This window comes from Piliocolobus tephrosceles, chromosome 13, assembly GCF_002776525.5.
Source record: "Piliocolobus tephrosceles isolate RC106 chromosome 13, ASM277652v3, whole genome shotgun sequence".
In the NCBI taxonomy this organism is placed as follows: domain Eukaryota; kingdom Metazoa; phylum Chordata; class Mammalia; order Primates; family Cercopithecidae; genus Piliocolobus; species Piliocolobus tephrosceles.
The window spans coordinates 46,306,300-46,321,497 of record NC_045446.1 but is presented as its reverse complement, the minus strand read 5'-3'; the positions used below and the strand labels follow the sequence as shown (position 1 = coordinate 46,321,497).

The window sequence follows — 15,198 nt, the reverse complement described above, 5'->3', positions numbered from 1 at the left end:
AGGTTCAGAAGTCTCCAGTTCAAGTTCCATCTGCTACCCGATCACTGTTTGACACTGGGCACATCACTTCACATTCTAGGTCTGTTTCCTCAACTCTAAGATGAGGGACTGTAAATCACTGAAACCTTTTTGTCACTCGGGTGACCCTGCAACATTGACATTCTGCAGTTTTGTAAAGTGAATCTGGTGTATTACATTCCCAGAGAGAGGTCAACCTCCTGGACTTCATCAGGGTACGCAAAGTATGAAGACCTCTTACAAGATAGCAAAGAAGCCCCCTCGGCAAAGTATCAATCCATTAAGTGGACTGGTGAGCTACAAAGAAGACACTGATGATGAAGCCTGTGTAAACAACTTCACTTATCTTAGTAGCTCTGAACCATCTTTTTGAAAGTCAAACTGTCTTCCAGATGAGGATCATTATGCTGTTGCCTCAGCAGGTAAAATTAAATTCTGCTGCAATGCCAAATAGTTATATAATCTACAACCACTCCAGAGAAAATGTCTAAAGAGCATTGAACAAAATCCAATGTGTAACAGCTTGAACTACATGAAGAAAGACAGGGCTATCAATCTTTCTTTTTTTTAATTTTTGACACGGAGTCTTGCTCTGTCACCCAGGCTGGAGTACAGTGGTGCGATCTTCGCTCACTGCAACCTCCGTCACCCGGGTTCACGCAATTCTCCTGTCTCAGCCTCCCAAGTAGCTGGGATTACAGGCACATGCCACCATGTCCAGCTAATTTTGAATTTTTTAGTAGAGATGGGGTTTCACTATGTTGGCCAGGCTGGTCTTGAACTCCTGACCTCAAGTATTCCACCTGCCTCAGCCTCCAAAGTGCTGGGATTGCAGGTGTAAACCACAGTGCCCAGCAGGGCTATTAATCTCCACAATCTTTAGCTCATTTTCAAAATATCAAAAATCATTATACTTTGTAAATATACTAAAAATTACTAAATTGTATACTTGAAATGAAATGTAAATTCTTTAATTGTATACTTTAAAGAAATTTATTATATATAAATTACATCTTAATAAAAATATTCAACATTTCTATATAAATAACACCATAATAAATGTGCCCTACATATGAAATACTAAATTTACTACCAAAAATAATTTTTAAGAAGTTGATGTTGACAAACAATTAGACAAGCTCTAGGTTTACATACCATCAGTCATTTCAGATTAATCAGAACAAAACAGAAACACCTCATAGTCTACTTTTATTCTCAGAAAAGAATGCCTTCTCCATCCCTCCTTGACTGTGGGGCACGAACACATCACTTCTCACCCGAGGGTCTCCAGTCCTTCCTCTGTAAAAGGAAAGGAGGAACTAGATACCCAGTGGAGTCCCTTATAGCTGGCATTCGTTTCAACTCAACACTTTTAACAAATATTAATATATAAATCTACCTGATGTGAGACATAAGTTAAAAGTAGGTGCTTTTTTATTAGATGTTTGTTTTAAATTCATTAAATAACAAATTATCTGCAGCTCAGAATTTGCAAAGCATTTAAACTCTCATATTAGGGCTCCTGTGCTCTTGAAATAACTTCTCAGCTGGGCTGCATTGCAAATTTGATGTCGAAGAATGCATACCACCATTAATTTACATATATTATGGACACACCTGAATTTCCACATAAAACACTAAGTATGGAAGTCCCTCCTCTTTGCTTAAAAAATAGAATACATTCAACTCTCTGAGAGGTCTTACCAAACAAAATACTATAAATCTCTCAGATGTATAGTCTCCAGTCTACCAGCAGGGGTCAGGGCAATGTGGGCCAAAGAGAAGGGATTACTGTCACTTTCAAGAAAATGCTGCATTGCCTTGGAAGGAAGTCACTAGACAGTTTATACTGTATTGGCTCGGTGTTTCAAATGGAAGGATGAATGTGCAGCCAAAGAGAGAGATATAGTGTAGAATAAAAAAACAGTTAAGATAGAAAAACAGATAGATCAAAGAGATGAAGTAGATAAATTAGAGAAATATATAACAATATAAAATATTCACAAAACTATATATCTAGAGTTAGATATATAGATACATAGATTAGATATTAAAATACAAAGATTAAAGATAAATAAAACAGATATATAGGTAAACAGAGTAGATAGACAAATGGAGACTGATAAATGGATTAGAAAGATACAGATGGATAAAACAGGTTACTTTAGTATACACACGTACAACTGTTTAGACAGTTGTAACACACACCAAAACAGATTAGATGGATAAGACAGCAGCTTCTGCCCTCCTAATCGTAGGTATATGAGAAAACTACAAAGAATAATTATATAATACACTGTGTTATCCATATATGTTATATATAAATATACTGTTGATTATATGATTTGACAACCACCATTACCCTGAGAGGAAGACATTATTATCTTTATTGTGTAGTTAAGGAAGCAAACTCAGACGAAATGGAAGTGAGCCTATGTTTGCTATTCATGATTTATATGTATTATATTTAATTCTCATAACTACCCACAAAGTCGTTTATAAACAAGAAGACGGTCTCAGAAAGGAAAAGTAATTTGCCTAAGAGCATACCAGTGGTAGCATCAGAATTCTAGCTCCAAAGTCTATGACATTGCCTCTGTATTTCAATATCACCACTTCAGGCAGTCACATAGAGAATCCTGGATGGCACGTGAAAGAGCTGGTACCCACCTGTTAATGAAGCTGAGTGGTCTGAGCCAGCAAGAACACACATTGCTTTAGAATTCTCTAGACCTACAAAAGAAAAAATTTTCTTCTGAATTATTTATAACAGAAAGAACTGAGCAGAGAGGGGACACTCAGTCAGCACCACCTGGGCGTGGGAGACACTCAGCCAGTGCAGGCAGGCCTGAGTCAGCAGCACTGGCCAAGAAGATGGCTGGCATTGTAGGGAGCCTGGTAACACACCAGGAGATTGAACAATCAAGTAAATATACTCAGGATAAAGGAGCCAGATTCATCACTATCAAAAAGGTGAGGAAAGGTATAGATACGAAAAGGGGAAAGGCTAGAATCAACCATGTAATATTGGATAGTAATTGGAAAAATCAGCGTAAATTCATGATTTCTAGTAGAGACAGATAAATAGACATAGGTGTGTGTATGTAAAAATGTGTGTGCATGTGTGTGTGTGTGTGTGTCTATTCCTAACTCCAGAGGTTGAGTGGGTCTAGAAGCAATGACATCTCATACATTCAGCTGCCATCATATGCAGGCACTTAAATAACCCCAAGCCTCCTAAGAACACAAAGTCAGAATCAGATTCTGAACTGGGCTTCTTTCTCCAAATTCAGCATTTTTCCTTCCTTAATTACACTGCTAAAAGTGGAGCTAGCCTGTGATGACATGCAGTCTAGCATGCAGATAGATGCAGACTTATTCTGTAACTTTTTTTTTCTGACACTTCTTTTTCATTAATAACTGTTGTAATAAAATGGCCCTCACACCTTCAAGTGTCCTCTGGAATGATAACAGAACAAAGCAGATGTTTTCACCCACGTTCACCAGAGAGGAAGTACTGGGCCCCTAGTGGCCAGGTGAGGAGGGGACAGCCAGGGTTCCAGCTCCAGAACCTTTGGCAATGAGGTGAGTAGTGGAGGATGAAAAGTGAAAGACTTTGACGACTGGAAGTTGATGATCCATTCTAATGTCTCATCAGAGAATTCCCCCAAACCAACTCTGAATGTAAGCTGTGCCCCACCCAAACAGATGCCAAACAAGTTGTTTAAATGAAATAAAATAAAAAACATTTTTTCCCTCTAATAACAGGTCCTGTGCTAAATATAGAGCAAAATGACCCACAGTTTCCATCCTTTAAAAGTTCATAATCTTTACCTTATGAGAAAACATACAGACAATTCATAGTAATACAATATATTGTGCTATCCATGCATGTGAAGCTAATGCAGTGAATGCTAGAAAAGAAAAGGTCTTAACTGAGAAAAGTGTATCTGAGCTAGGCCTAGAAAAATTCTTAGAATTTTTACCAGTGGGAACACAAAGGAAAAGCTTTTCAGGCAGAGGTAACAGTTTGCCCATAAGCACAGAGAAAGGAGAAGGCAGGATATGCCTGGGGAGAAGTGAATACCTTGATGAAGAAAACAAAAATGTTTGAGAAGTCTAAGTTTACATTATACATGTTTCTAATGTCATGTGAAGTGGACTACCTGTCCCACATCCAGTGCTCCTTCTCCTTTCTAAGAGTACCCTCCCCAGCTCAACCCATGGGTTTCAGGGAAGCTAAGTCCGCCTGTAGCTGAAAGAGAACATCTCTAGGACTTAGAAAAATCAGAATGATCTCAACACCCAATTACATCACTCCCACTGCAACCCATCCTTCCCTATTTTTCCCCCACCCCTTCCCACCACCCTCAAAAATCCCTGATTTGTTCCAGGCAACAGGAAAAGTAGCTACAAGTCTACTATGCAAGTTTTTCCTACAGCCAAGCCTCGGTAAACTGGGTCACAAAGTAAAAGAGTGAGAAAACAGAAAAGGGAGAAGAGGAGGAAATGGAGACATGGTACAGTATACAGAGGGAGAAAGGCCCACAAGGAGAGCAGAGAGAAAGAACGAGAGAGAGAGACAGGGGAAGAAGGGTAGGGGGAAGAAAAGGAAGGAGAAAATACAGACCAAATGACCAACAGACCTATGGGGAGAACACGTTACTTACTCCTCGTATTTTCGCATAGGAAGATTTCCCTGTGGGAACACTCCTGGCCCCTCTGTCTACATCCTCACTCTCTCCTGCTTCCTTTTTGGGAGAAGGAACTGGCCATGCAAGGCACGGTCCTCCTGGGCTCCCTCTTTGGGGTGTGCCTGCCTGCAGAGAGGGTACGTCCTCATGTCCTCTTGGTCAGGCGTTAAGTTTAGCAGGGCCAACTCTATACAGCTACCACAGTGCTTGGTGGGTAAATTCAATCTGAGATTCAGAATTAGAGGCTCACTATGACTATACATTGTCTTCAAATCCCTAATCATGTCTTCCAATCTAGCTTTTAACAGTCCTAGAGTTACCATTTCAATCTCCACCTACCTGACTTGCATCTATGCCTCAATGGGTTCCAAACTCTGGCAGCAAAGAGAGTTGCTTCTACTGGGCTGACAAAAACTGCCAGCAAGACTAACAGACCAACTGATAGAGAAAGTTAGAGAGACCAAGAAATAACAAAATCAAAAATCCATTTAATCCTTTTCTGCATGTTTATGTCTCTACTTCCTGACAAAGAACAAATACAGGACTAAAGAAAGAAGCATCTTACCTGTCACTCTGCTTGGTTCCTTTGCTGTGAAAAACAATGGAAGAGTCTGCCCAGGGCACAACCGTCGTCCACATGATGCCAAACCAGTCCCCCACTGGAACACGATGCCACTCGCTTCCCAACAGAATGGAAGAGAAAGCAGAGAAGATGCACATCAGGATAAGACTAGATTGCTCTTTGAACCTCACTGCTATGAGAAATTCCCAATTCTTTCTCAATTAATATGAGTGTTATGGAGAAGCTCAATTGCTTCAAGAGGTCCTGCAACTGGTCCAGGGATTACCACCAAGCCAATCACAAATTCAGTCTTCAGGGCAGACTAAGACCATCAAAGTAAATTCCAATACCACCAACTTCCTACAAAAAGTTCCGGGACACTCCTCCAGGGTCAAATCAGTGGAATGACACCTTATTCATGATTAACCTGAAGAGACAACTCAGACCCGAGACAAAGCAGAAAAGAACCTTGAAGATCATCAAGTCCATTCCTCACATTTAGTAGATGAGAAAACTGAGGCCCTGAAGAAAGGATGTGATTTGTCTGCCCACGCAGGAAGGTAACAGCAGAGAAAATGCCAGGACTCAGTTCTTCTAACACCTAATGTAGTGCCCTTTCCACGACACCAAGATGAATTCAAAGATTCCTAATTGCCAAGTAAATACATACTTATGACTGCAAGATAGCTTCTTAATAGCCATGATTTCAGTGGAATGGCCTTTTACTTTCATGCCCACTGAATCTAATTCATGTATGTTCTGAACCTCATACAAAGGCAAAGATGAAATTCTAGATATTCGGTCTACAGACAGGTGTGTGCAACTAGGATCCGTCACCTCACAGCAACATTAAAGTTCTGCTCCTTTGGGAGTATCCTATAAACAGCAGTCCTTTTTTAGGCTGTAAATAGACAAGGCTGTTTTGTGAAAAATAAGCTATGACCACTGAACATAATGTGAGCAAAGCACAGTGTTGAAACAAAAACTTACGATCTCTTCAACAAATTGACTACAAGAGGAAAAAAAAAGAGGAAAAACTTTACAGATTATAAGAGACTTCAAATAGCTGACAGGTGATTAATATCCAGAATATATAAAGAACTCCTAAAACTCAACAACCAAAAGAAACAACTCAATTAAAAAATGGGCAAAGATGTAATCCCAGGACTTTGGGAGGCTGCAATGGGAGGACTGTTTGAGCCCAGGAGTTTGAGAAGAGCCTGGGCAATATGGTGAGATCTCATTTCTACAAAAAAATTTAAAAATTAGCCAAGCATGGTGGCGAACACCTGCAGTCCCAGCTGCCTGGAAGGCTAAAGTGGGAAGATCACTTGTGCCTGGGAGGTGGAGGCTGCAGTGAGCCAAGATCACGCCACTGCACTCTATCCTGGGCAACAGGGTAAGATGCTGTCTCAAAAAAAAAAAGCAGGGAAGGAGGGCGCAGTGCAAAGAATTGGAATAGACATTTCTCCAAGAAGATACACACATATCCAGTAAAAACATGAAAAGATGCTCAACATTGCTAACCATTAGGAAAATGAAAAGAGATATCACCTCACACACATTTTGATGCTACCATTTTAAAAAAACAGAAAATAACAAGTGTTGGTGAGTTTTTGGAAAAATTGGAACCTCGTGCACTCCTGGTGGAAACAAAATGGTACAACTTCTGTGGAAAATAGTATGGTAGTTCCTCAGAAAATTAAAAATAGAATTACCATATGAACTGATAATTTTACTTCTGGGTATATATCCAAAAGAATTGAAAGGAGGATCTTGAAGAGATATTTGTACGCCCATGTTCATATCAGCATTATTCATAATAGCTAAAACATGGAAACAACTCAAATGTCCGTTGACAGATAAATGGTAAACAAAATGTGATATATCCATACAATGGAATATTATCCACTTTAAAAAGGACCTAAATGCTGATATATCCTACTCCATGGATGAACCTTGAGGACATCATGCTAAGTGAAATATGCCAGTCACAAAAAAGACAAATACTGTACGATTCCACTTAGATGAGGGACTTTACAGTAGTCAAAACTACAGAGACAGAAAGTAGAATAGTGATTGCTACAGGCCAGTGGAATGGGGAGTGGGGAGTTATTGTTTAATGGGTATAGAGTTTCAATTTCGCAAGATGAAAAGAGTTCTGGAAATGGATGGTGGTGATGATTGCATAATGATATGAATGTACTTAATATACTTAAAAATGATTAAGATAATAAACTATATACTATGTATATTTTACCATTATAAAAAATTAAGAAAAAAATAATTGTTTAAAAAAAGAAAGACTTGTGACACACATCAACCAATTACAATATGTAGACCTCATTCAGGCTGGGCACAGAGGCTCACACATTGTAATCCCAACACTTTGGGAGGAGAAGGCAGGAAGATCGTCAGAGGCTGGGAGTTCAAGATGAGCCTGGGCAACATACCAAGACCCATCTCTACAAGAATAAAAATGTAAAAATTAGCGGAGTGTAGTGGCACACATCTGTAGTTCCAGCTACTTGGAAGGCTGAACCAAGAGGACTGCTTGAGTCCAGAAATTTGAGGTCGCAGTGAACCATGAACATACCACTGCACCCCAGCCTGGATAAGACAGGGGGACCCTATCTTAAAAATACATATATATGCATGTGTGTACGTGTGTGTAAGTATGTGTGTGTGTGTGTGTGTATATATATATAGGCATGGGAAGAACTGTATCCCCCTAAAATTCAGTTGTTGAAACCCTAATGTCCAGTGTAATCAGATTTGCAGATAGGGGCTATGGAATGCAATAAAAGTTTAAGGGGGTCATATGTGTAGGGCCTTAATCTAATAGGACTGGTGTCCTTACAAGAAGAGGAAGAGACATCAGAGATCTCTCCCTCTCCACAGGCACACCAAAAAAGCCCATGCAAGAACCAAGTAAGAAAGTGGTCACCTACCGGCCAGGAAAAAAAAAACTCACCAGAAACCAATCCTGACAACACAATAATCTTAAGACTTTTAGCCTCCAGAATGATGAGAAAATAAATGTCTGTTCTTTAAGCCTCCCAGTTTGTGATATTTCGTTATGGCAGCCCTAGCAGATTAGTACTGTGGTACATCCATACCAACAAATACTACTCAGCAATGAAAAGGAATGAATTACTGACATACACAACTTGGATGAACATCTAGGGAACTATGTTGAGTGAAAAAAGCCAACCTCAAAAGGTTATATACTGTATGATACCATTCATATAACATTTTTGAAATGACAATATCATAGAGGTGGAGAACAGAAGAGTGCTTAGCCTAGGGCTAAGAAGTGGTTATAGGCAGGTAGAAATGGGTATGGCTATAGAAGGGCAACAGGAAGGATCCCTGTGGTAACGGAACTGTTCTATGTCTTGATTGTATCAATGTTAATATCCTCATTATGTTATTGTACTATAGTTTCGCAAGATACCATTAGGGGAAACTGGGAAAAGAATACACGAGGTCTGTTTTATTTTTGCCGCTGCATGTGCATCTGCAATTATCTCAAAATAAAAAGTTGAATTTTTTTGAAGTATAATCAATGCTAAGCTCAGGACTATCAGCACAGTCCTGCATTGAGCTCTTCCTCACCTCCTCTCTCCTTCCTCCACTCCACAACTGGACTCACGAAGCACTTGAGCCTCAGCTGCCACAGCCAATTAGTGCTGTCCTTCAGTTCAAAAGGAGTAAGAGCAGAAAAAATGAAAAGGGGAGAGATAAAAGGGTCACCGTTCTCCCACATGCCACCTCCCTGTCCCCCTCACATACAGACTGTCAGTCCCATCACCCACTCACAGCACAGGAGACAAGCTCACTTAAAGTTTTTAAATGAATAAACATTAAAATCCATTAGGAAGACAGTGCAGTTGCCTGCAAAGAATATGGGCCTTAGGATGCAAACCATCCCAGCCTCTGATCCCAGCTCTACCTTACTCCCCGTGTAAGCTTACACAAGCACTTTAACTCTGTGCCTCAGTTTCTTCACGTGTAAAATGCAACTCGCATCACTTCCTGGTTGTGAGGATTAAAGTAATCGAATCAGTAGCACCTAGCACCATACCTAGAACATAAAGAGCTAGAAAACTTCATTTCCTTCCTCCCTACCTGCTAATGTCTTTCCCACATGACTTCTGCCTTATGTTCTCTCCTTTTCATCAGAACCACAATGCAGCAGGACCCTTTGAAATATTCCCTAAAGGGTTTGTCCCCTAAAGTTCAGTTTCCTCTTATTACAGACCTATTTTTTTAAAAGGGGGGTAGGCTGGGCACAGTGGCTCACACTTGTAATCCCAGTACTTTAGAAGGCCAAGGTGGGAGGACTGCTTGAGGCCAGAAATTCAAGACCAGCCTGGGCAACATAGCAAGACCCTGTCTCTACAAAAAGATCTTAAAAATTAGCAGGGCATGGTGGTATGCACCTACAGTTCTAGCTACTCAGGAGGCTAAGGGAGTTAGACAGCTTGGGCTCAGGAGTTCAAGGCTACAGTGAGCTGTGGTCGAGCCACTGTACTCCAGCCTGGGCAACAGGTGAGACCCCATCTCTAAAAAATATTAAAAATAAAAATAAAAAATAAAGATAAAATGATCACCTGTAGCAGCTAATGCATGCCTCAGTCCAGCAGCAACACAAACAACCTTCTCTTTATGGAGCTGTCAAAATAAAGAAAAGGATTTAGATCTCAGAACCATCCATCTACAAAATTGTATATAATTCATACCCAAATACAATGCAGTACGCTCCTCACTATGGGTCTGACTGGTTTAAAGCAACCACTCCCCCAACATTTCCACCCATAAATACCTCTATATTTATCCCTAAAAGAAAAAAATATATCTTTTAAAATGCCATATCACAACACCACATGACAACAACTCTCAGGGCTGAAAGGCACTTATAAGGTCATCTAGTCCAAGAGTTAGTAAATGTTTTCTGTAAAGGGACAGCTGGTAAATGTTTTACAGGCCATAGTTTCTGTCACACTACTCAGCTCTGCCATTGTAACATAAAAGCAGCTCTACATAAACGAATGAGCATGACTGTGCCAGTAAGATATTATTTACCAAGGGTTCAAAGTTTCCCAACCTGATCTAGTCCAATCCCCATCCAACAACACCCCCACCAAGTGGTCATCTAACTCCTGCCAAACACCTACCCCCAGTGACATAGGGATCACCATTTCCCCAGATGCCTGTTCCATCTTTGCACAGTTCCATTTATCTCTTTAGGTGGAACCAAATCTATCTGCCTGCAACTCCTGACAATGCTTTCCAAATATTTGAAGACAGTTGTCATGTCCTCCCTAAGACATCTTGTGGTGGTTTTAAAAATAGGTCCTCAAATTCTTTGCTACTCCTCCCTTCAAGATGTGGAGCTTAATACCCCTCCCCTTGTGTGGGCTGGACTTAGTGACATGCTTTTAATAAAGAGAATAAAGAAGCAATGAGTGACTCAGTGTCTAGGCAAAAAAAGGCACTAAGGCTTCCTGCTTAGCATCTCTCTGTCTCTCATCACTCCTGGCAGAAACCAGATGCTATGTCTGAAAAGTCCAATAGAAAGGTTCACATGGCAAGGAACATGCAACCATTAGGGCTTTATCACATTTGTTTATTTACAGGTTCACGGAGATCGCAAGCAGATCCAGCTAACATCTCAACTGCAACTTCATGAGAGACCAGCTAAGCTGTTCCTAAATTCCTGACTCTCCGAAACTGTGACATAATAAATGTTTGCTGTTTTAAGCTGCTAAGGTTTGGAGTAATTTGTTACACAGCAATAGATAACTAATGAAGATCTTTTCTTTAAGCAAATATCCCCCATTCATCAGCCATCACTGGGTTTCAAATTCCCTTCCCCTCCTGGTCTTCACTTCTCTAAATATGCTCTAGTTGTTCAATATTTCTCTTTTAAAGGAACTCTATAGCATCATTCTAACCCCATTAAGGTTTATCACATTTGTTTATTTACAGGTCCACAGTGTCTTTCTAAACTTTAGGACTCTCAAGGGCAGGACCTGAGTCTTATATACCTTTATGCCCAGGGCCTAAGCACTAAATCCACAACAAAACATGACATCACAGATGCGGGCTGAATGGCAGAAAGGACTGAGCTCTGGCCTTCCTTCTTCTGAAAACTATACTTCTGTCAATGGAGTCCACAATCACATTAGCTTTCGGGAAGATCAAATCTTAGTGTTAATACAATTTGAACATATCATCCTTTATATTTTTCTTTTGTTTTTCCCCAAAAAACTAACTGAAGGGCTTTACATGTGACTTCAGTCTCTAACACCACTCACCTCCACCTCTTACTCTCCATCCCAACTGCTGCTGCTTTAGTTTGAGCCAAAGTCATCTCATTTGGATTGTTAACAAGAGTTTCCTAAGTAATCTTCCTTCAGTCCATCTTCTACTACCCTATCTGACCTCCCTACCATGCTGTTCTTACCATGCGTCACATACAACCACCCTGATTGCCCCATTCCCACCTACTCTACCCTGGAACTCCCACCTCTTCCTTATATTCCAACCATACTACACTACTTACTATATCTCAAACTCTCCTGTTTTATTCTGCTCCACCTTTGCTTACATGGTTCCTTCTGCCTAGAATGTTCTTCTTTTGTACCCACTCTGAGCATCCTCCTATCCCAAGACAGGTAAACTTCTATTTAACTTTTGAGACTTAGCTTAAGCCTCTTCTCACCCCACCTTCCCCTAGATGCTCAGTACTCCCTCCTTTGAGGATATACATGCATCTGTCATAGTTCTGACATGGTATTACATTTAAGTATTTATGTGCCTATCATGTCCTACCAAACTATAGCTCTCCACTGCTAGGATGGGTCTTATTCAACTTTGCTCCCACTGCCTAAATATAGTACCTACACATAATGGTTGTCATTAAATAAATGCATGAATTTCCATTAAATTTCACTTTGGCACATTGCTCCTATTGTTGCATAGAATATCACCTGTCAAAATGTTTTTACTTTCTGATTCTGTCATTCAACATATTTTAACCATTATTCCTCTATTCCTTAATTATATAAAGTATAATTAAGCTAAATTAATTATAACTTATATGTAGGTGCTTACCAGGCCATCTATTTGCAATTGGGAGCTATAATACTTCCTTCAGGGGCTACAGAGCCTAGACTTGTGTGCATACCATGGGAACGATGACCCCAAATAACAGTCCACAGACCAGCAACTGAGTTCAGCAAGCTGGCAGGGGCGGACCTAAGCTTTCTCCAGGGAAAAAAACATCTCCACTACTAATCAGAGTTTAGGAAAATTAGATCGGAGCAGGGCAACTTAGGTGGTAAAACTCATTTTTGATTCACGCATATTTCTTTTAAAATTCTATATTCCTATTATGATCACTTACAATATAAACTTCACAAAAAGGGGTAATTTTAAGTATGATGCACTGAATTAAAGAACTCTGAACTAGGGCCAACAGTCCTGTTTAACACTTGTTTTGTCCAATATGGTAGCCACTACCTACACATAGCTCTTGAAAACTTGAAATGTGATTACACTAAACTGAGACATATTGTAAGTAAAAAATGCATACCAGAGTTCAAAGCCTTAGTACAAAATCAGTATAAAATATCTTGCTAATAATTTTTATACTGAATTAGCCAGGCATGGTGTCAGGCACCTGTAATCTCAGCTACTCGGGAGGCCGAGGCAGGGAACTGCTTGAACCCGGGAGGCGGAGGCTGCAGTGAGCCGAGATTGTACCACTGCACTCCAGCCTGGGTGACAGAGCAAGACTCTGCCTCAAAAATAAAAATAAAAACAAGCTGGGCGCGGTGGCTCAAGCCTGTAATCCCAGTACTTTGGGAGGCCCAGATGGGCGGATCATGGGGTCAGGAGATCGAGACCATCCTGGCTAACACGGTGAAATCCCGTCTCTACTAAAAAAAATACAAAAAACTAGCCGGACGAGGTGGCGGGTGCCTGTAGTCCCAGCTACTCAGGAGGCTGAGGCAGGAGAATGGCATAAACCTGGGAGGCGGAGCTTGCAGTGAGCTGAGATCCAGCCACTGTGCTCCAGCCTGGGCAACAGAGCGAGACTCCATCTCAAAAAAAAAAAAAAAAAATTAAAACAAAAAATAACTTTATACTGATGACATGCTGAAATAATAGTGATAATAGTGTAGATACACTGTATTAATTTAAAAGTTATTAAAATTAATTTCACCTACATGCTACAACATGGACAAAACTTGAAAGCATCAAGTGAAGTAAAAGGTTAGCCAGGTCACATATTTTATTATTTCATTTATATGAAATGCCCAGAACAGGCAAATCCATAGAGACAAAAAGTATATTAGTACTCACCAGGGGCTGAGGGGAGGGGAGAATAGGAATTGACTGCTATTAAGTATATAGTTTCTTTTGGTGGTAATGAAAATGTTCTAAAATAAGATAATGATACTGGTTGTTCATTTCTGTGGATATACATTTTAAAGGGGTTAATTTTATGGTACCTGAATTATAGTTCAATAATGCTTTTATTTTAAAAATTAATTTCACCTGTTTCTTTTTTAAAAGGGGCTGCTAGAAAATTTTAAATTATATACAGCTCACATTATATTTCTACTGGCTGGCACAGGCCTATACCATTTGCCCAGCTTAGTGTCTTTTGACAAATCACTTCTATTTGGACCTATTTCTAACATAATTTCCATTATTACTAATTTTAGAACTGTAAAATGTCATTAATACCTTTATGAGATGTATTACTTTTATTGTTTTATTTCACAAAACTTCATATAAAGTGTATAAAAACTAACAGAGGTTTTCATTCACAACGTCTACCTCCCAACTTAACTTTTCCCAGAAGGACCTATTTTTCAATTCGAATTCTCCTACCCCATGGGTTTTCAGGGATCCTGACAGCCTTTTATTCTGGGGAGAGATAGGTTAATACCTCGGAAACACTTTAACAGGTCATGGGCAAGCTAAATATTAACTGTCCTCACCTCAATGGCCTGGGGAACCACACACCTTCGAGGTCCATGAGGAACTCCTAACTGGCCAAAGGAGTTGGATCCACATGATAGAACTTGACCATTTTCTGCAAAATACAAATATTAAATTGCAAATCTATGAAGTGAGATGTCTGTGACCAATAGTTAAATGGTGCAGGGTGAGAGATGCAAAGCGGATGAGGGGAAATGCTTCAGTGCATTCAGACCATATTCCCTGCTTTTATTCCTCTGGGAATGAAAACACTGGGCACCAGGTTAAGCATTCTACACAGACTGTCTATTCTATTACCTCATTAATAACAGATTATCTGTGTAGAACACTTAACTCAGTGCCCAGTATTGGGATGGCAGGATAGTAATTTCTCACTTTTCATGCTTCCATGTGACAAAGTTTCCATTAGTAAAACACTCCAGCTTTTCTCTGTGCCCTTCCCCATCCTCACTGCTTTCTAGGAGACAGCGGTCATGTAACCAACTGGTGAGTTTAGGAGATGGGACAGGACACGTGTGGCTTGGCACCTCCCTGTCAGTCATTCTAGGCTGACACATAGGAAGCATTTCCCTGTGGGGAAAGCCTAGAGATTTGGGGGTAAGTTTGGACCAGAAGAACATTGGGACCACTGGCCTCATCATTAATCCCGTCCTCCAATTTAGCCTTTACCGGTGAAAAGCCAATAGGTTTTAATCTCCATTACTGACTTCTCTCTGCCTTTCTCACAACTGGCTCCAATATGAGCAGGAAAGAGCATTATCTACTAACTCCTTACAATCCAAAACATAGGCTCACAATAAACACTTCATAAATGATAGTTATTATTTAGATTCTAATAATTACCATCAAATTCAACAAATATTACAGAACCCCTCCACAGAGGAGAATGGTGACACCTGAGCA

At 40.1% G+C, this 15,198-nt stretch overlaps 1 protein-coding gene across 3 annotated transcripts in view; it reads right to left on the bottom strand.

Moving 5' to 3' along the window:
• The window catches only part of SERGEF (secretion regulating guanine nucleotide exchange factor), a 232,525-nt gene that overhangs the window by 209,519 nt on the left and 7,808 nt on the right, over positions 1-15,198 (bottom strand). For all 3 annotated transcript variants that reach the window (XM_023230837.3, XM_026454043.1, XM_026454044.1), the window contains exons 4-7: positions 14,295-14,389; positions 9,891-9,951; positions 5,278-5,391; positions 2,689-2,751 (exon numbers count right to left, since the gene is read on the bottom strand). In XM_023230837.3, the coding sequence (XP_023086605.1) occupies positions 2,689-2,751; positions 5,278-5,391; positions 9,891-9,951; positions 14,295-14,389 (333 nt within the window). The remainder of the gene's footprint in view (positions 1-2,688; positions 2,752-5,277; positions 5,392-9,890; positions 9,952-14,294; positions 14,390-15,198) is intronic.